At 39.0% G+C, this 22,736-nt stretch overlaps 1 protein-coding gene across 5 annotated transcripts in view; it reads right to left on the reverse strand.

Moving 5' to 3' along the window:
• Positions 1-22,736, reverse strand: part of CPNE8 (copine 8) — a 179,514-nt gene that overhangs the window by 111,794 nt on the left and 44,984 nt on the right. For all 5 annotated transcript variants that reach the window (XM_036455438.2, XM_036455442.2, XM_036455440.2 and 2 more), the window contains 2 exons: positions 19,880-19,983; positions 14,209-14,248 (listed from right to left, as the gene is read on the reverse strand). In XM_036455438.2, the coding sequence (XP_036311331.1) occupies positions 14,209-14,248; positions 19,880-19,983 (144 nt within the window). The remainder of the gene's footprint in view (positions 1-14,208; positions 14,249-19,879; positions 19,984-22,736) is intronic.

A 22,736-nucleotide genomic window follows, 5' to 3' on the forward strand; every position in this document is an offset into this window, starting at 1 on the left:
CGGTCAAGGGCATGTACCTTGGTTGCGGGCACATCCCCAGTAGGGGGGTGTGCAGGAGGCAGCTGATTGATGTTTCTCTCTCTTCAATGTTTCTAACTCTCCCTCTCCCTTCCTCTCTGTAAAAAAATCAATAAGATATATTTAAAAAATACTTCATTTCACATAAATAGAAACTAATTATCTAGAAGGCTGACTTATCCATGTTTTAAGCAGTCTCTAAGTAGCAAAGTCAGAGCTAACTCATATTCTACATTGATATGCTGCCTAAGAATTTAAATATCAAAATGCAATGCAACTTCACATGCCAATAAAATAAGGGCTCCAACATCATCCAGATATTAGGGGCAAAGAAATATGGAGATGGTGCCCTAACTGGTTTGGCTCAGTGGATAGAGCGTCAGCCTGCAGACTCAAGGGTCCCAGATTTGATTCCGGTCACGGGCATGTACCTTGGTTGCAGGCACATCCCCAGTGGGGAGTGTGCAGGAAGCAGCTGATGGATGTTTCTAACTCTCTATCCCTCTCCCTTCCTCTCTGTAAAAAAATCAATTATATATATATATATATATATATATATATGTGTATATATATATATATATATATATATATATGTATGTATATATATATATGTATATATATTTAAAAAGTTATATGAAGATGGTTTAGTCAGAGCCACTTTCTAGTTTAGCCTGTATATAATTGCAATCTGCCCTAAAGGAAAAAGTGGAGGCTCTCCCTACATTTGTGCAGTGAATGGGTCCAGACAAGGCCCTAGAAAAAGAGGGGAAAAGATGTTGTTTTAGGTTCTACAGAATAAAAATTTTAAATGCCTAACAAGCCACAAAAGTAAAAACCATGTAAATAAAAGTATGGAAGTGAAGGAAGGGTGCTCTAAGACCCATGAGAGGAAAAAAGACCACTGTAGACTGCGATAGTCAGGAGGCCATTTTCCCAAAGGAAGGAAGATTTGAGAGCCAGATAGGAACAAGATCAGGGAGAGAGGAAAACTGGACACTCCAGTCCTAGAGAACAGATCAGAGTTACAAGCACAGCCATAATGAGGAAAGACTGGGTCCAAATTAAAAGGCAGAAATGAAGATGAAGAGTAAGGGTCCCGTGGCCAAGCAAGGAAAAATAAAAAGTTTGCCTTAGGAAAACCAGAAGCATTCTGAAGATCATTTAGGTACCAGCTTGCAGAATGGACTGAGGAGGGAGGAAAACTCGGGAAGCCAGGTCAATCAGAAGGCGCCAGTAGTTAATAAGAAGCAAAGTGTTCAGGACCAAACTGAAGTTGTAGGAAATAGTAGAGAACTGTGAATAGAGAAGTGACAGGGTTTGGTGTAGAGTGTACCTGCACACTGTGGGGCGGGGTACAGTGTGAAGAGGGAGAGACAGAAGGTAATCTGCACCTGGAACTTGATGGCTGACAGAATGACAAGACCTTCATAAAGTTGCAAATCATCTAAAATTTTGCTTTCAAATAGGTAAAAAGTACTTAAGGTAAAGCTGTCACATATTTAAATTAAATATTCTAAGTAATCATATGACTTTTCCATTTTCAAAACAGACTTCAAAAATATGTTTCTGGGTTTTTTTAAGCAAGCCTAAATTTTTCTAAGGCTCACTGCATATAGTTAGGGCTAAATACTAAAGATGTGGAATCTATCATTGCTCTTCTGAGTGAGCAACAAAAATCACAGATGAGGGATTCCAGAATTCTTTTCCAGAGATACTGATATTGATGGGAAGCTGCACATGCTACATATTAAAGGGATCTGGCCAATGGACTAACATGTCTGAGTAAAAGTTATTCTGTGCCATAGTTATCAAAGAAAACAAAATAGAAATCTTGAGCATATTATCAATATCAGGGGAGACACATACTACTAACAAACAATGAACAGAGAAATATACCATTGCTGAAAACAAAAAGGAAATTAAAATAATAACATGAATAAAATGTGCCACAAAAAAGATATGGTATGCACCTACATGCATTATCTCCACAATTATTGCACACTTGGTCCCTAAATATTTATGGCATTTCTGTAGTTGTTGTATACCTGTCGCTGCTAGTGTATTCCCTATCAAGAAACATATTTACTACTCAAAATGCAAAGATCAGAATATAATATTTGTCAACACTGAATCCATTCTTTGGTCATCTCAATGGCTCACATTTCCTATGCAATATTAGTAATATAGTCAGTATCCTATAATGGATATTCTTAGCCTGTAGTTAGATAAATATAAAAATAAAATCTAGGTATGTAACATGAACTGCTTTATTAGTTTTTTTTCCAGTTTATGAGTCATTATACTAAAGACATATTAGTATTTCCAGTAATAAATCTAGGTACCTTTCCCCAGCTCACACCCATAGACCAAATGTAGTCAATGGTGGCTGTCAGTTGAGAAATATTTCAATGTATTCAATCCCATTCACTCTTGTGCTTTTCCCAAACTGACCATGAGATCAATAAATGTTAGTTAATTTGTACTTTATAATCTAAATAATACACAGATAGAACTTAGTTTTGAAAATTAGCTTAAATGTACATAAACCATATTGTTATTACATATAGGATGCATTCTGTCACTCTGTAAAAAGCATCCAAATGTAACCCTGAATCCAATATGCTGGTTAAACTGAAAGACCTGGCTGTGAGAAGTGGAGGAGACAAGAGGCCTAGAGCACAACAATGCAAAGCATGATAACAATATGAGTTTTGCATGCATGGGTAGTTAGAAATATTAGCAATTCAGAGGGATTGTTTGGATTACTCCAATACCAATATAATCTAGTTTTATTATTAACACTAGAGGCCCATGCATGCATAGGGGGCAGGGTGTATCCCTCAGCCCAGCCTGCACCCTCTCCAATCTAGGACCCCTTGATGGATGTCCAACCCACAGGGATTGAGCCTAAACTGGTGGTTGGACATCCCTCTCACAACCCGGGACTGCTGGCTCCCAACTGTTTACCTGCCTCTGCCTGATTGGCCCTAACCACTTCTGCCTGCCAGCCTGATCACCCCCTAACCACTCCAGCCTGATCGACACTTAAGAGCTCCCTGGCCAGCCCGATTGCCCCTAACTGCCCTTCCCTGGTAGCCTGGTAACCCCTAACTGCCCTCCCCTACCAGTCTAGTTGCCCTAACTGTCCTCCCCTGCAGGCCTGGCCACCGCCCCAACTGCCCTTCCCTCCTGGCCCGGTTACCCCTAAATGCCCTCCCTGCTGGCCTGAACACCCCTAACTACCCTCCCCTACAATCCTGGTACACCCAACTGCCCTCCTCTGCAGGCCTGGTCCCTCTCAACTATCCTCCCCTGCAGGCCTGGTCCCCTCAAACTACCCTCCACTGCAGGCCTGGTCCCCCCAAACTGCCCTCTTCTGCAGGCCTGGTCCTCCACAATTGCTCTCCCCTGCAGGCCTGGGTCTCCCCAAACTAATGAGCATATTGCAGCTTTCTCCAATCCATCTGCAGACTGGTGTTGTTTGTTGGTCTCTTTGCTCACTTACTAGTTAGCAGTTTAAATGACTCTTATATGTTCTTTTAAAAAAGATCTTTTACATACATTTATTTTTTCACATAGCAAAGCAGTATAGCACTCTTTGACAGTGAGAACTGTGAGGCTCTATACTGTATTACCTGTATTTATATTCTGGCTGACCATTTACTAATGTCTCTATGCCTCAGTATCCTACTCTATAAAATAGACATAATAAATAATACCTACATATTATATTGTTGGGAGGACTAAATAAGATAATATATGCAAAGCACTTAGAACAGAGGCTTGAAACATGCTTAGTGTCTAAGAAATATATTCCTCCCTTCTACTCCCTATTTCCTGGAGTTAAAAGAATATTACTATATACTCAAAATGCATCACTTACTACTAGATGCCAGTACTGGAGATAAACTACAATTATCTGAATAAAATGATATACTTCTTTTCTAAAACTACTTTACACCAATGGTCAAAATAAATGTTTATTTTGAGTGAGTATCAATATAAAACCTGGCCTGGGTGGCATGGCTCAGTGGTTGAGCATCGACCAAGAGGTCATGGTTCAATTCCTAATCAGGGCACATCCATGGGTTGCTGCCAGATCCCCCATTGCAGGAGGCAGCCGATCAATGACTTTTTCTTTCATCATCGATGTTTTTATATTTCTCTCCCTCTCCCTTCCTCTCTGAAATTAATAAAAATATAAATAAATAAATATTAAAATCTGAATGTGTCTTATACACTTATCTTATATGTTAACTAGTATCTCTCTATATAAAACCTAAATGACAGGAATGACCAGTTGCTATGACATGTACTGACCACCAGGAGCCAGACGCTCAATGTAGGAACTGCCCCCTGGTGGTCAGTGCACTCCAACCTTCCCCAGCTGGCCAACTTCCCGCCTTCCCTCCTCTAGCCCTGGGCTGGGACAGGGAACCAGAGGTGGGTGGCAGCAGAGGCGGTCCCTTTCCCAGGGGGGCCAAGGGCCAGCTCCCTCCTGGGGCTGGTGGCCAATCTCCTTTAACCTCTCCTCTCCTCCCCCCCTCCCCCCCTCCCCCCCCCCCGACTGGCAGGCTCACATGGGCCTGCCACCTATCCAATGTGGTGACAGCATGGCAGTGAGGGAAGGAGAGGGGGAAGAGAGGAAACAGCGTGGTGGCAGGGCACCAATGATGGCAGAGTCAGCATCAGGCATCCGTTCCTCTGTGCCTGGCACAGTGACAGTCACCTCCTCTCTGGCCCAGCCCTGACTGGCCAGGCCCCAATCAGCCGATTGCCGGTCAGGCCTATGGACCCCACCAGGAGTTAATCAATTTCTTTATTAGAGTCATGATTTGCTTCCATTAATTCCTTCTGCCTTGTGTTCATTATACTGATTCTAAACACAGTCATACTATACCAGTAAGAGCAAGAGAGGATACGTTCTACAAAATGTCTTGCTTTTACAATATTTTAAATAAGTAAGAAAAAAAATATTGTTGAGGAAAGTTTGCACTGCCTTTTAAATTTTATTGTTGACATTATCTACTACTATTTTATTTCTGGCACTCCTTGCTAATATTGCTGACTTACTTTGTATTTAATTAATTCATACTAATCAGATCAACTATAAAAGATCAAGATGTGACTTTGTTATATTATGGCAATAATTTATAATAATCAAAAAAGATGATTCTTTACTTTAATAATAACTCCTGCCATCTTAAATGGTTGTTAGCACATGTATATATTGTCTGGGGAATAATACAACCTTAATATGAAATAATTGGATTCAATATTTTAGTAGAAAAAACATGTCACATTTAGCCGTTACTATAAGGCCTTATCTCTGTCTCAAAGTCTAAGAGAGATCTACAAGACCCTACTGAAAATGCAAATGGAAACACAATCCCCTAATAGAATATCAGTTATCAATTCTTTAGCTTGAATACAGCTTATAAGGCTAGCTCTCATCATCTAATAAAGACCAAACAGCATGCTACATAGAAAAAGAAAGTTACTATTGAAAAGTCATCAGAGGATACGAGGCAGTCAGACAATGCTCTCAGTAACAATTTAATAGAAATCTGAACAATGTGAGGGAGAGAACCAGGTGAATAGTGGGGATAAAAGCATTCAAGGTAGGAGAAAAAGCAAGAACAAATGCCCAGAGATAAGAATATACTTGGGGTGTTCAAGGAAATGCAGGAGAGACAGTGGGTCTAGTGGAGAATGAGCAAAAAAGAGAATGAAAGGAGAGGAGGGAACTGAGGGCCCATGATAGACCATGAATTCCATCGTAGGTTTAGAGGAAAGAAATTGGAGAGTTTGAACTGGAAAGTGACATTCCTCCCCCGCCTCTTAAGATGATAATTTTGTAATCTTCCACCAAAGTTCTAAGTGCTGACATTCCCCCAAGGCTTTATCCTCCCCTCTTCTCCATTTATAATTTTATTCGATAACTTTATTGAGTTCAATTTTATAGGCTGATGGGTCCCAAGACTATATCTCTAGTCCCCAGACAGGGCCTTATCAGTATCTCCAATTGGATTCTATTGGAATCTCAAACAATATAAATCTGCCCTAACAACTGATTTCACTATGCTCACTTCCATCATCTTAATCACTTCCTTCCCAATGGACTACACTGCAAAAAAAAACAAAACAAAACAAAACAAAACAAAAAAAACAAACAAAAAAAAAAACCACAAAACTGAAACACCATTTATCCAGAAGCTCTCACCATTAATCTAGTAGTCATTCTTATGAGAGGGCAGGGCGGGACGAGGCTAACTCCTGACTCCATTTTGTACTGTGGGGCAAGGTAGAGCAGGGCAGAGCTATCCTCCATTTTGTAACTGGACCCTAGCCATCACCCAACTAATCAGGGTCAACCAAAGCAGTGACATCACCATCCCTATAAAATCACTTGACCTGTTGAAGTTCGGCCTCTCTCTCTCTTCCTCCACGCTGTCCTCATGGGTGGGACAGAGCCCATGCTAGCATGGAATTCAGGCTTTCTACAATTGCATTGGACTCAGCTCCCTGGTGGTCCTTGGGGATCATGAAATCTGGGTATAACACTTCTCTTATCTCTACACATGCTACCCTGTTTCCCTGAAAATAAGACAGTGTCTTATATTAATTTTTTTTTTCCCCAAAGTTGCGCTAGGTCTTATTTTCAGGGTATGTCTTATGTTTCCATGCACTAGGTCTTATTTTCGGAGGATGTCTTATTTTTGGGGAAACACGGTATCTAATTCATTAGAAAACACAACAACAAAATATATTACACACCAGACTTGTCTTGGGGAGCAGAAAAACAAGTTGATTGCTACCTCCACCCTCCAAAATCTCAAGTTTATATAGAGGCCTTAATGGGGTTCAGTCATGTATTCAGTCTAAACAGTTTAACAACACATTACTCTCTCAAGAATGTGTTCTTGAAATGGTTCCAGCTATGGGTAAACAAACATTTTAAGGGCAGGGGAGGGGGGAGGGAGCCTCTGACTGCCTGGGTCCAGCTTGTGGGCCAATCAGCAATCACATCCTCTCAGACCTCCATCAATAGTCTCCTTCACTCCAGTCTTGCTTACTTCCCCCATTCTCCTCTTCACCTTCCAGTCATGATTTAAATGTATACATTAGATGACATCCTCCTCCAGTGAAATCCATGAAAAAAACAACCACCACTAAACTTGGTTTTTAACCATTTGGCCTACACATTTCCACATCATCGGAATCCTGTGTACCTTTCCAAACTCTTTTATTAGATACTCTTCATCATTCACAATACTCCCAAGATGGTAGCTATCTTTCAGACACACCAATATTCCAAACTTTTTCCTGAATCAAGGTCTTCGCACTCCTGTTCCTTCTGCCTAGAATGCTTTTCCCCTCGATTTTCAAGAGTTTCCTCCTTCTCTTTAATATGTACCGCGGGTGAGAACTGGTACAGAATCCTTGCTGCCTGGTTGAGAGAAACCTAAGCATCTAGTTAATGGGTTTCATCAGTCACTTTCTCTCAGTATCACTATCTTATTAATATAAATGCTATGAAAAGGAAATTATATTAACCATTAATTTACATTTATTTTTATTGAATAAATCTGCCCAATCCACCTATCCAGTTCCAAAAATGTAAGCTATTTTAGAACATGGACATGTTTGTCTTATTGATTGCTATATTCCTCAACCCTAGAATGCTGTCTAGGATATATGGTTGTTTGCCTGATAGTATGATTATACATTGGAATTCAGTGCAGTGATTTATGATTTAAGTGTTACTTTATTCTAATGAAAGAATCTTGCTCCACTTATAAATCTCTTCCTATGAGAAAATGCAGTTCATGACCCAAGCAATTAACTTTCAAATAAAATTTTCAAATATAACTGATCTACATGTGAAGATTGTATAGATAACAAAATATAATAAAGAGCATACCCACCTCAACTGAGTTTGTTGTTTTGTGGCCAAAATCATCCAGTGAGCCATAAACACATTTAAAACAAAAATTTTAGTGGGTACCTTCAGAGGTCAACCAAAAATATACATACATTTTGGATTGCCTTATGGGTCTGAAAATTTAGTGCACTGTCATCTAATTCAGAACACCAAGCAGAATCTTAGATACACCAATTATGGGCCTGTTATTAAACTTTTCATTAATAATTTGGCTGATGCAATTATGCAAATGAAAGTATGCCATGTAGTTCTGCTAATGACATTAAGATGAGTGGGTTCAACAGCAACTTAGAGAACAAAGCTGCTGAACAAAATGTCAGATTTTATTCACAGTATATAACACTTTGGGGGGGGTGGGATACTATTTTAGTGAATAATTTCCTCAGAGAATCTTAAAATGGATAAATCCTCTAAAAGAATATGTCCCTGATTTTACAAGTCAGCCTGGATCATAATGTTTCTCTACTAAAAACTTCTGCATTATCAATAGCATTAATTACATTTATACTGATCCTTTATCAACTTACCAAGTGTTCATTTACAATGTCAGAAATCTGAGGTACAGCTCTATATTTCCATTTTACCTAGTAGTACCCCAAATTTCAGAATTTGACCCAAGATCTTTAAGTTCTAGAAACCACATAAATCATTCTGAGAGATGTTTCTTTCAAAATTATCAGAAATGAGAAAGAAAAAGAAAACTATTGTATTATTGTTAAGGAGTCTCTCTTGCTATCAAATTCCTTCTGTAAAAGCTAAGTGCCTGTACTCCACATGCAGGCCCAGGCAGTTAGGAGTATTTCCTAAAAGGTTTCACTTTTTATTTCACTTTGCAAAATTGGCCGGTAGACAGCCACACTTTTAAAGAACTGAATTCTCAGGAAATAGACTTAGCTTGTTTATTGGTTCCTCTGATCTTCCAAATGCTTTCTGAGTCATTTGAGTTGAATGAGTTCTACGCCCTTATACCTAAAAATCTGTACTCAGATGTGTTCAAATAAGGAAGGATTTTTTATGTTAATTTCTAAAATATTCTTGTAGCAACCCAAAAACACATTTCTTTCCTCTTTTGACATGATTCATCCATGTATAAACTCAGACTCAGACACCTATCAACTAATTTGTATGGCTTACTAAATACATTTAAGAAAAATAACTGAGAATACTGTACAGAAAACATTGAAATATAAGATAAATTATCTACAGGAGGCTATGTAATATTTCAGGACAAAGGTGATGAGATTCTGAACTAAGGCAGCAACAGCAAGAAGGTATAGAAGACAGAAGAGAAACAAGTTTTTGTAAGAATGAATAGAATCTGATGCCTCACTGTGTGAGACAAAAACAGGTTAAGGAAAACTGACCCTGAAATACAGGGGAAGGAAGAGGTTAAGAGTTAGTGCTCAGTTTCCATTCGGGCAAGGAAATGAAATAAGATTCATAAAGAAATGGAAACTCAACAAGAACAAGAAAACATGACTTCCAAAAAGATGACTTTCTGTAATTGACTCAGGGCTGTCAGAGATTTCCAAAATCTCCTCTGGGTGGGACTACCACGATTCTCTAAAGGCGGCACTTCAGCGATGGGTGGAATGGCCCAGACATAATTTTTCCAGAATCCCTGACTTTGATAGAGGTGGATTTATTTATTTTTTACATTTTTTTTATTGACTTCAGAGAGGAAGGAAGAGGAGAGAGAGAAAGAAACATTAATGATGAGAGAGAATCATTGATTGACTGCCGTATGCACATTCCCTATCGGGGATCAAGCCCACAACCTAGTCATGTGCCCTTGCCCAGAATCAAACCCAGGACCCTTCAGTCCACAGGCCGACACTCTATCCACTGAGCCAAATCAGCTAGGGCAGACAGAGGTGGATTTAATGTGTTTTCAGTCAAACACAATTTGGTTCTCAGTTCCTTTTGAAAGATCCCTAGAACACTATGTTATGGTGTTCAATAAGCCAATATTGCATGTATTGATTATTTATTTTTATTCTTGGTTGTTCAAGAGCTAGATGTATGATTTTTAAATGAATCACTTCAGAAATTTGAAATATATTTGTCATAATAAAGGCCAGGGAAACGGTATGGGTCAATAGCAACCATACCCACTACTATCAATGACTAAATGAATAAACAAACAAACCAACAAGCAAATGAACAAATAAGGAGTTGTATGCATACAACTCCTTATTTGTTCATTTGCTTGATGATGCATACAAGTTGCGACCTAACAGCTTTATTTTCTAAATGAAAAAGGTTAAGGAAAACATACCCTGAAACACAAGGGGAGGGAAATGTTAAACAACAGTACTTGAGAATTCTACTACATAATCCACCAAGTATTACTATCGTATATTGACAATGATTCTCAGGATGGATAAGTAATACAGGCAGAGGAGCAAAACTGGGATGGAAAAGAATATACATTATATATGTATGGGTTCTAATCTTCTATAAATACCTAATGGGAAATATGTAACAGGCAGTTGGAACTTGGCTTTGCTGAGGTTACAGGGGGATAGACACTTGGGAGTCATTGGGATACATCATGGAAATGATTGTGATCTCACAAGAAGAGTTTGAATAGGAAGATGAGATACAAATTTAAAATAAAGTCATAAGAAACACTAATAGTAAAACATAGGAGAATAAGGAGAAACTAAAGCATGATAGATAATGAGTAAGCACAGAGTTTTAGGAAAAGCACAAGAGATATTTTCATGGAAGGCAAAAGAGTATTTCAAATAAAGAATAGAGGCCACTAGGTTTGGATGTAACCTATGTCAGATAGTTTAAGCAGAAATGAAAACCAGAATGCAATAAAGTTGGAGAATGAAAAAGATCTGCTAGAAATCCTTCTGTTCTATAAAGAAGGATGCTAATGAGAACATAATAAGGAGATATCATGTGGATAAAGCAGTCAGGAATGTTTACTGTGAGAAAGACATGAAACTTTTCTTATGCAAATAAAAAAGCTATTTTACAAAACATATATATTTGAAAAGATATGTATGTTCATGACTTCTATAAGACATAATTCACCATCAACAAAACAAAAACAACTTACTGAATGGGAGAACACACTCCCCAATGACACATACAATGAGTTAAAATTCAAAATATACTAGAGCCCCAATGCACAAAATTTATACAAGGGGCTCAGCCCTCACAGCCACTGTGGCTTCCTCGGTCCTCACAGCCCCGGTTTCATCCTGAAAGTCATGTGGAAAGACATCCAGGTCATTTGGCTGTCTAGTCTAATTAGCATATTATTATTATTATTATTATTATTATTATTATAGATAAGTGATTCATATAAGTTAACACCAAAAAAAAATCCCTAATAATCAAATTAAAAATTGGGCAGAGGACCTGGATAGACATTTCTCCCAAAAGGACATACAGATGACCAACAGACATTTTCAAATACTCAAGATCACTAATCATTAGAGAAATGAGAATAAAAATCACAAGATATCACCTCATACTTGTCAAAATGGCTATTATCAATAAAGCAATAAAAAACAAGGGTTGGTGACGATGTAGAAAAAAGAGAACTCTCATGCACTGTTAGTGGGACTGTAAACTGGTATATCCACTATAGAAAACAGTATGAAGGTTTCCCAAAAAATTAAAAAAACAGAATTACCATTACCATATAACCCAGCAATTCTACTTCTGGGTATTTATCTAAAGAAATTCAAAAACAGTAATTTGAAAAGATATATACACCTCTATGTTCACTGCAGCATTACTTACAACTAGAGGTCTGGTGCATGAAATCCATGCATGGGGAGGGGGGCCCTCAGCCCGGCCTGCACCCTCTCGAATCCATGACCCCTCAGGGGATGTCCAGCTGCTGGTTTAGGATGACAGATGACAGCTCCATTGTTGTTTCTTTCTTTTCATACTTAAACCCATTGGAATTAGTAGGTATTCAAAATGTGTATACATTTGGGGGGGACGGGGCACCCTTTATATCTATAATCAGTGGTGAAAGAAAACAACGGAGGGTTTGGAACCCCCAGATAGGGAACCTCTCTCACTCCCTGAATTTCTTCCATTCTGCTATCCACCTTCACCGGCAGCAGGAGAATCACTGTTTTCTCTCATTAACTCGGAAAAGCTCGTCCTGTCACCCGCTGCCTGACAGGAGTGCGCTAGGCCCCCAGTGAGCGAGGCTCAGCCAAGGTGGCCTTTGCTCATGGGTGTCAGCACCCCGAGTGCACATTCCTCCTCTTCAATTGCCCTGACTCTCCCGCCGTTTCACTGAGTGGATGGACTGCCTCTGGGTTCCCAACAGTGACTAAAGGCACCTCAATGAGGGTTACCACCTTCACACTCACACTCAAACTATCCATCCCCATGGGAGTATCCTTCACTGCTCAGCTATCATTCCCTCTGAAGATTAGTTTGAACAAAAAATGCAGAAATTACATCAGGAGAGTAGGCCCTTGGAAGTCTATATCCACTCAGAGTTAAGGAGGTCATTTTCCCTGTATACACAATGATAAACAGAGAAATGTGACCTTCAGAGAGAAACAGAAGCTTGGAGAAAAATCAGTGCAAAGAATATGTGGCCTGAAAGGGATCAAAAGGGAGAAGAGAAAGGAGAGAGAGAGAGAGTGAGAGTGAGAGAGAGAGAGAGAGAGAGAGAGAGAGAGAGAGAGAGAGAGAGAGAGAGAATATGAATGAATAGCTGTCTCAGTCCCAATCCATTGTTCCTGTTTCTACTGCAGTTTATTTCCATAAAAGCAAGTTACACATCACATGAAATGTTCCTAAATCCCTTTAATAAACCACCTGCATGTGAGCTAAGTGAATGCATTTTCTTTCCTAGCAACTAAGTAATCTTGCCTAAAAAGCATGGCTCCTTTTCTGATCCTTCCAATGAAATTTAGAAAACTTCCTATACAAAGCTATGGATATTTTACATAAATGTCCAGCTACATGCTATCAATCTTATCATGAGGAGAAGGAAGGTGACATGGCAAATTCACTGAATTTTACTTATGGAAAGGGATGAACTTATTACAGCGCTTTTTTCAATCTGTGGAAAAGTCACTAAAACAGACGGTTCTTTGAATCTTCCTTCAAATGCATCCGTTCTATGCTTCATAACAAAAAAAATAAAATATTCCTTCCATTAAAGAAAGGAGCAGTAAATTATTATTTTTACCACCATAACCAGGCTCCCAGTTTCCCCAAATCAGTTTCTGAGCTTGGGGTCACCCCTTATGTCACCTCAATTCTCTAAAAAAAAAAAAATTCCTCCTCTCCAGACTGCACTGGAAATCATATATATCAGAGAACACATGTAATCATACCTCATATACATCCGGGCCTAGGTAACAGCCCACAGCAATGGAAAAGTGGAAAAACAGACCCTCCTGAGCCACTGGGCATGGACAGTGGTCCTGCTGGCCTCTCAGGCCTGGTGCAGCTGACAATTCTTTCTCTGTACTCAGATGTCACGTGGCACTTCGTAAGTCCCTTTCAGGATGCTCTTTCCACCCCCCACTTCAGCCCTTCCTGTTATGTCTGGCCTAATCCCAATCCCACAAGTCAATAAACAAGCTGATCTGGGTCAGCAATGACTAACCAGACAGCCCCATTCTCCTCCTTCCCTTCTCATCTCTGCCTCTTTACCTGCTCCCTGAACTTGTAAATTCCCCAGGTGAGCAGAGCAGTTCTTAACAACAGAAGAATGGAAAGATCAGGAAAACAGAGATTGTAAGTGACTTGAGGACAGACTCTATGTCTGTGTTGCTCATATTGTGCCCTCAGAAACTGGCCTGGGAGACAGCAGGAGAATGTACTTAGAAAACATTGTTGAACAAATGAACTACAAGGACAGTGGGACAGTAAATCACTCTGCCTGCGCCCACCTACGTACTTTCCATTCTCTCAGAAGTGAAGCTTCCGAAAAAGACACAGACTCACTATTTCATCACTCTAAACTCATCCAACTCCAAACAGTACAGGAAACTGACATCATTTCTTTAAAGAAAAATAAGTAAATGAGACCAATCCATTTTACTGACGTATCTTTCTGTAAAACGCTCTTCTAAATGTTATTCTAGGGTTCTTTAAAATGTCATTTATTTTCTATGACAATTCTTACAGGAAGGTTATAGGTATGTAAGTTTAATATTAATAAATCAACATAAATATCTATGCATATGTTATTATGCCTTATGTTATTAAATCATCAGAAGAAACATAAAATATGAACTTACATGTTTGGACAAGTTGGGGCTCTTTGAATCAACATCGTACCTAAAAGATTAAAATAGGAAACTCAAATTATTTCCATAACACACAACTAGAGATAAATATCAGCATTTTTAAAAAAATATAAATAACATGGAAAGCATTCAAAATTATATCAGTGGGGAGAAAAATTTTTACTTCTACAACCTCAGTAGGAGTCCTAATATTTCAGTCATCAATTCTGCAGCTTGAAAAGACAAATTCAAAACTTCTCTTTCCTGGGAAGCAATTAGTGTTCTAATACTATTCAATATTCCCCAAAAACTACAATTCCTCTTCTATGGATAATTAAAAAAGAAACAGAGAGGCTGGTAACAGGCTGCCATTTGTTTGTTGAGGTTTTTATTTGTTTGTTTTTTGTTTTATTTATTTAAATATATTTTTATTGATTCGGAGAGGGAGAGAGAGAGAGAAACATCAAGATGAGAGAGAATCATTGACTGGCTGCCTCCTGCACACCCACTACTAAGGATCAAGCCTGAAACCAGGGCATGTGCCCTTGACAGGAATCAAACCCAGGACCCTTCACTCCACGGTCCGATGCTCTATCCACTGAGCCAAACCAGCTATGGCACAGGCTGTCATTTGCATGTATTTTAATTCTTATTTAATATCTTAAATGCTGTTGTTAACTGGGAAAGTTGGCAAAAGTAAGAAGACATTATTTTCCCCCAATCACAGAACTTGGAGAAAACATGTATTTATAGTAAGAAAACGTGTTTCTATAGAATTACTATATATCCTGTTTTAGACTAGCTGGTAACTGAAATAAATGATTTCTTGAAGAGATACTAGGAAGACATCATTCACTACCACTTTGGCCCTTCTTTTTAAAGAATTTGTAGAAATGGTAAAATCACTGACAGTTGAAACAACCAGAATTTGCGAAATTCTAATTCCCTCTCCCTCTCCTTCTCCCTATTTCTTTTAGAAATAGGAAAATATTTCTACTCGCTCCAGTCTTTCTTCCAAATCATATTCTTTGCACATCCCTTATGCATAGCTTCCTACAAAAAATTAACTGCCTTTTTTTAAGGTTAATTAAAGTCTTCCCTCTCACAAAGCAAGAATGTTTTCACAAAGAAACAAAGCATCTCAATCAATGAAGGCCAAGAATCAGAGCTCACTGAGCGCACTGATGCTGGACAGAGGCGCACTTAACCCCTAGTCAAGACTGTTTACCACAGATTGGCTTTAGAATTACATGATGCAAAGACCAGCCTCAGAAGAATTACACATTATTCTCCTCCCAAAAGGGTGTTCTGGGCACCCTCAAGAGCGGCAACCTAGAAATTGACATCAGCATCTACTCTACTGAAGGCCGATGTTAGCACACACAAAAAAAAATACTTCTTACTCAAGAAATTGTTCTTATTCAAGACTTTCTTTTCTTTTAAGGCTAAGACTGAAATTAGGAACTGTAGTAACACCAAAGGTGAAACATAACTGTACTGGCTCCTTCCCAAGACTCAGTCCTTGAAACTGGTTTCTGTAAAGGCTTTAGTATGGACTGGGGAGACACTACATGGTACGTTCTGTTACAGGAAGCAAAGTGAAAAGGGTTTAGGTTTTCATTAGAAAGATTTACCTTCAAATACAACCCTCTTCCATTGTCTTCAGTAAGCTTTTTAAATGCTATTATCCCCAAAATGGGTAGTTTATAGCATATCTCTAAAGGCTTCAAATATGTTGTATTATAATGTATTCAAAATGACAGTGATTTTTCTACCAATGAAATTTTCCTTCTAACATTTCTAAAAATATCAAGGCTAACTGGGTCCTCACCCTCACAAGCCAGAGCATAAACACTACATCCTAATAATCCTAATAGTTACAGAGTATTTGTGAGTGTGAGTGTGTGTGTGTGGGGGGGGGGGGGGCACACAATTATGAATGCCATACTCTGCCTAAGAGAGAATACATTGCAAAACAGGAAGCTCAGTAGGACTGTGCACCCCGCTGTGCCTAAATTTCCTAAGGGGAATTTTGTAAACAACTTCATCTAGCTACTGAAATCCTATTACTAAGAGTACCTGATTGGTAGTACCTGGTTTCGATGGATCCTAAGGGTGGTTTTCTATTACACTGTAGCAGATGTCAACTGGAATAATTCCTGTATTCTAAAATTCCTACTAAGGTCCAAAGCTGAAAACAAAAGAAGCTAAGTATCCCCATGCTTAGCTCAGAGCTGCCAATGGGTGAGTCAGACTCTTCTCCACAAAGCTGGCTCACAGAGTAACAGCCTATTCCCTGTCTCTTGGGAGGACAGGAGGCGGTCCTTTCACTGCCCAAAGCCAAGGGAAGGGAAGCTCCAAAATCTGGGCTGCTCCTGAGAAGGGGAGGACAGCATATGGTTCCCTGGCCAGTTATAGACTGAACCTCCTGCAGGTCCACCCTGCAGCTGAACTGAATGTTAGTTCATGCCCGGGAAATGCCTGCTGAGAGCTGAGGAACAATGGTCTATTTAGTCCCTCCTCAGGATGAGAAAGACAAGCAGGACATAACACAGGTCCCTGGAGGCTGGTACCCTCTACTGTCTAGATTTTTCAGGAGGTAAGAGAGCCACATCTTTACATCCCACTCCCCTCTCTTTCTGCTCTTCCACCTCCCTTCTTTCCTACTAGTAGCTGAGAGAATAGCTCCAATGGAGAAGAGAGATTGTAAATTAAGTTTGAGATGAAGGTTTTAAAGTGAAGAGCGCATAATGATTCACAAAGTGAGATGGTTCTGATTTAAAAAAAAAAAAAAAGTCATGAGTTTAGATTATTAAATAAGGGAGCCCTTAACCAATAGGGAAAACTGGAAATGACAGAGTTGGGACAGTTATTGGAAAAGTTAAAACAAGTTTTTGGTATTGCGGTAATAAGAAGCTTTCACTTTTTCAATGTCTATATCATTTAAAGTTAATAATAAATATGTATAACTTCTAAATGAGAGAAAATAATACAGATAAGTGAGAAAGCAGAAAGAGAAAGGGAAATAAAGAGAGAAAACAAAGAATCATAAAATAGTGGCTGGCTTTCAGATAAAGTTTAGTCTAAAATAGAGGGAAAAATTAAGAAGGTACCATGCTGATGTAAGAAAAAAGGAAGGTGGATTTTAAAAAGTAATCTGAAAGCTCTTGTGGTCGAAAGGAGCCACATGCTAACCTGACAAGCTCAAGGGAGGCCTGTGTGGCAGTCTTGCAAACTCAGAGACCTAAAATAACCACAAAGGATGGTTTTAAAATTAAATATTTAACTACAAACAGGTTATAGTTGGCAGTCATTCCTAGGCTGATATTTTCCCTGACAAAGATCAACTTAGATCTTTCCTGAGACCATTTGCCTTATTTTGCTCTAAGATAACATATCTGTGAGATGTCTGGGTAATTTGTAACTTCCCTTTTTCTGGAGCCCCTGAGGCACAACCAAATGTGGTGGGCACCAGGACAGATGCCTCAAATTCCTTTATTACCATGTTAATTGTTCCTGTACCCACCTAAGTATATACCCATCATTTTACTTTTTATCCAATCCCAGGGGTTTCCCACCACTTTGCTTTATCCCACCTCCTTAATCCGTCACCAATGAATTTCATGTAACCCACCTACGTCCCTCCTTTAATTGGAATGTATAAATAGAAATGTAACCTGCCATTCTTCGGAGCATTATCTCAATTTATTGAGGTTCTGCTTCCTGGCATATCTAGACAGTTTGGCTCAAATAAACTCACAAAAATTATTTACAGGTTCCAATGGGTGTTTTTATTTTTCGTTAACACTCTGAACAATGGGAAAATCAAACTGCATTCAATCTGATTTATGTTTTTAAACAATAACACTATATGCAATCTCCATTATAAACATGGTCAGGAAATCATGACATTCCACTATGTGATTTATTATTTTTTTCTCACAAGCCTCATTTATGTTACTTCTAAAGGGACTTACAAGGAAATAAAAACCAAATGGAGCATAAAATTTTTTATTTGATAAATATAATGAATACTTAGAACTCCTAAAAGTCTTGAAGGAAAGGGGCTGATATAAAAAACTGTGTTTTGAAACAAGCACTGCAGGTTATTTTACTGGACATATTTTAGAGGAAAATGAGAAACACTACTAATAGTAGAGACCTTTTTATTACATAGGGAGGCAAACTATAACTTTTTCAAATAAAACTTTAAGAAAAGATTTGCCTATGTGGCCCTTGCACCTTCACGTCATCACAAGATGGCTGGCCCCATGTCATCACAAGATGGCCACCACAAGATGTTCACCCCCACATTGTCATAAAATGGCCAGCCTACATAATCACTAGATGGCCACCCCCACACAGTTACAAGATGGCTGCCACAAGATGGCCGCCCCCACGATGTCACAAGATGGCTGGTAGGGGAGGACAGTTGTGGGCAATGAAGCCTGCAGGGGAGGGCAGTTGGGGGTCAACCGATCAACAAGGAAGGGCAGTTGGAGGAGACCAGGCCAGCAGGGGAAGGCAGATGGAGGCAATTGGGCCAGCAGGGGAGGGCAGTTGGGGGCAATAGGGCTGGCAGGGGAGGACAGTTGGGGATGATTGGGTTGGCAGGGGAGGCAGGTGGGGGTGATCAGGATAGTAGGGAACCAGTTAGGTGTCAATCAGGCTGGCAGGGGAGTGATTAGGGTGTGATCTGGCTGGCAGACAGAAGCGGTTAGGGGCAACTAGGCAGGCAGTCAGGTGAGTGGTTAGGAACCAACAGTCCCAGATTGTGAGAGGGATATCCGACTCTCAGTTTAGGCCCCATTCCTGTGGGATTGGGCCTAAACCAGCAGTCATACATCCCCTGGAGGGTCTCAGATAGGAGAAGGTGCAGGCGTGGCTGAGGGACATCCCTCATCCCCAGTGCATGAATTTCATGCATCGGGCCTCTAGTTTAAAATCAGACTAATCTTTTCAAATACTTGTGATATTCACGAACTCTCTTTAATTATTTCAATATTTTAAGCATACATTATAATATGGCATATTTTTCCTTCTCAATAGATTTCCTTAAGAAAATCCAGGAAATTCAATAATCACCACAGTTTATCTCTGTGGAACAAAAACTCAATAATAATATCTTATAAGCAGACTGACCCCAGGTTCCCAGGGAGTTGATGTTAACAGTAGTATTTTAATATGGCTGCTAGAATATCAAAAATCACAAGAATAGTGAAAATACCAAAATTATCAAGCATCCCAGGCCTTGGGAATATGAGTCCATGACATGATAAAAAAGAAACTATAATTAGGCAGGCATGCATATACTATCTAAAGAGGCAGCTAAGAAAAACTTAAAGATCTGAAAGACATTCCCCATGGAATAGATGAGATCACTGTGAAGTATAGGCAGAACTTGCAAGATTAAGGCATAGGAACAGTGTGAAAGAATGTCCATATATACTGTGCAGCATTCTGCATGGTTAAATTGTTCACTTACTATTTCAACAAACATATAACCAAAAACCTGTAAAATGCAAAGCAGCATGATAGCAATGCTCAGTTTACATGCTAAATAAAATTAATCTGGTTTCCTTGCAATATAAGCTAGTATTCAGTGCAATCATAGAACCCAGCTTTAGGTTAATAAAGTTGCCTTTAAGTATTAATTCTTTTAAATGCAAATATTAGAACTTACAAGTCAAAACGAAGATTCTCTCTTTCTTCAAAAAAGTAGTCCAGAATAAATTTTCTTACAAAATCCGGATTGAGTGTATTATCAATTACTTCAGTCCTTCCAAACTGTTGAGGGAGAGAGAGATTAAATCAAACTTTGCATTACTTTTATACTAATACTTAGTATTAATATAATTCCTTAAAAACATAAACAACAAATGTCCAAGTGATTTGATAAAATAAATCCCTTCAAAAAGTTTTCAGAGATTAAATCATTCCCTCTTATTTATGGAAATCAGAAAATGAGCACTGAGTTCATTCAAATTACTAGAAAAGCAGCTTCTGAAAATTCATATCAAAGGCTGTAATACTTTTTCCCCTTTGTTCCCTATCTGAACACCAAATCCCTTTCTAATCAAAGAAAGTTATTTCTATCTTAATTTTGAATTCATCAGATATATTTTTCCTAACCAAGTGCATAACTCATCCAAGCAACACATATTCTTATAGTCGGAGGAATCAAAGTATTCATAACCAAGCAGTCCCCTACACCAGCGGTCGCCAGACTTCGGACCTCACAGAGATGATGGGGCTCAGACCAGGCTGATGAGCAGTAATGGGGGGAGAGAAGTGATTGGATTCTTATATTGGAGGTAGAGCCAACAGGATGTAGGTGTGAGAGAGGGGGTGAGGATAGAGCCAGGATAGAGCCCAGAGAACTCTAGTGGTCTGTGGACCACTGGCTGGCAACAGTTCTACATAATACAGTGATTAGCCATGTTTTGGAGTGAAAATATTTTATACTCTATTATACACTTCAATCACTTGGCTTTGTTTTGTTTTTATTCTTATGGTACCCTAGACAGCCAACACAGAATCTATGCTTTTTACACATTTTAAACTAGTACATTGCATTTTTATTCAGGAAAAAAATAAGTTTCTCCAACTTAGGGGAAGTGAAAGCAAGAAATAAAACTCTACATCTAGTCTTCCTTTCCTTTCAATGTGAAGGAAGGCCACCAGGTTCAGCATCCTAAGATCAAGCAGAAATATGAATTTTCTATCTCTTTTTTGTATAAGGCTCACATTCTTACCCTCCTATTGTCATGGAATTCTAATGAGGGAATTTGAACCTCTGGTTCTGAACAGCATTATGCATGCTGTCTTATCAGAGAATCAACTTTTATTCAAGTTCAAAGAAAAACTATCCTTTTAATAGGAATAAAAGAACAGTGCTAATCCACTAAAAAGTGAAGGTCATGAGCTTACATAAATTTTGATAATGAAATGATGGTACAAAATACCAAGGACAAAGGATTTGCTCTGGCTATTGCTAATTATCCAAATAAGAACTAGTTTGCAGAGACTTATGCACTGGACAATGTTTTAAATCATGGGCAAATATCATATAGACAAACCATAAGCAAGGTAACTAATTCAACATTTCCAAAATACTGAGGATTTACTCTGAACAATAACAATGATGACAGCCACTGTTGATTGAGTACTTATTGGTTCTAAGCACTTTTCACATATTACTTTAAATTTTTGTCATAACCCTGAATAGTGAGTAATACTTGTCCCACTTTAAAGATTACATAATTCAAGCAGAGGGTCCCAGCCTAAGTCACTGTGGCTATTAAGTCTACATTCTCTCTAGGTCTAAGGAGAACAGGCTACCTGAAAAGCTTCCACAATGAGCTTATTCATGGTTCCCACTTTCAGGGAATGAGAACAAGAACGAACGTGTACCTAACAGCCCCAGGCAGGCAGTGCAAAGGTCAAGGCTGTGACTCTGAACCAGAAGAGAGCCTGAGCCCTCCCAGCCTTCCTACTGTCTGAGAGCAAAATGGATTCCAGAGCATCAAATGGGCAAATACTAGTACACAATAGTCTCAAAGAGACACTCAGCCAGCATTCATATTCCCCAGTGCCCAAATCCTTCTTGTGAATTTCAACCCATACCCACACCCACTGGTAAGAAGATTACAGTTCCCAAGGGTAAACCCCATTGAATTGCAAGCCAGCGATTCCCAAGGACCACGGAACCATTACAATTCCACAAGCCTGTTTCTTAGGGAACATTAGCTTGTCAGCAATATGGGTGTTCTCCTATCTCAAGTGAAGATTAATATGTAGCAATTAAATTTTTAGCTAATCTCCTATAAATTATTAACATCTATTACCATATGCCTTTCTCACATAGCCCTGAAATTGCTTTTGATGATATCACCAATAAATAACCTTCATATGGCTAGATCCAGGGGTCACTTTTGGAAACTCCTCCCACTAGACTGCCAAGCAGCATTTGACACAGCTGTTCACTCCTTCCTTTCTGAAGCCAGCTTTTCTGGCTTTTTGACATACACTACCCTGTTTTCCCCCTCTTAGATTCTCAGTGCAATCTCTCCTTGTCAAAGCACAGTTCTTAGACTTCTTCATCTCTCTTTCTTTTCTCTTCAATTAGGTTACTTAAAAAAAATACATATTTTATTGATTTCTTACAGAGAGGAAAGGAAAGAGAGAGTTAGAAACATCGATGAGAGAGAAATATCAATCAGCTACCTACTGAGGGTGTACCTGCAACCAAGGTACATGCTCTTGACCAGAATCAAACCTGGGACCTTTCAGTCTGCAGGCTGATGGACGCTCTATCCACTTAGCCAAACCTGTATCGGCAATTAAGTTATTTTATCTGTTCCACTGACTTTAAATCCCATCTATGTGATGATAACTTCCAAATGTGTATCATTAGCCCAGACTCAATGAATATAGGATTATGCATACAACTGTCTTCTCAACTTACACATTCAGCTGTCGTACAGGCCCTTCAGAATTATCAACTAAATTTTAATGTATATTTTAAACCACAACCACCA

This window comes from Pipistrellus kuhlii, unplaced genomic scaffold, assembly GCF_014108245.1.
Source record: "Pipistrellus kuhlii isolate mPipKuh1 unplaced genomic scaffold, mPipKuh1.p scaffold_m20_p_3, whole genome shotgun sequence".
Lineage (NCBI taxonomy): Eukaryota > Metazoa > Chordata > Mammalia > Chiroptera > Vespertilionidae > Pipistrellus > Pipistrellus kuhlii.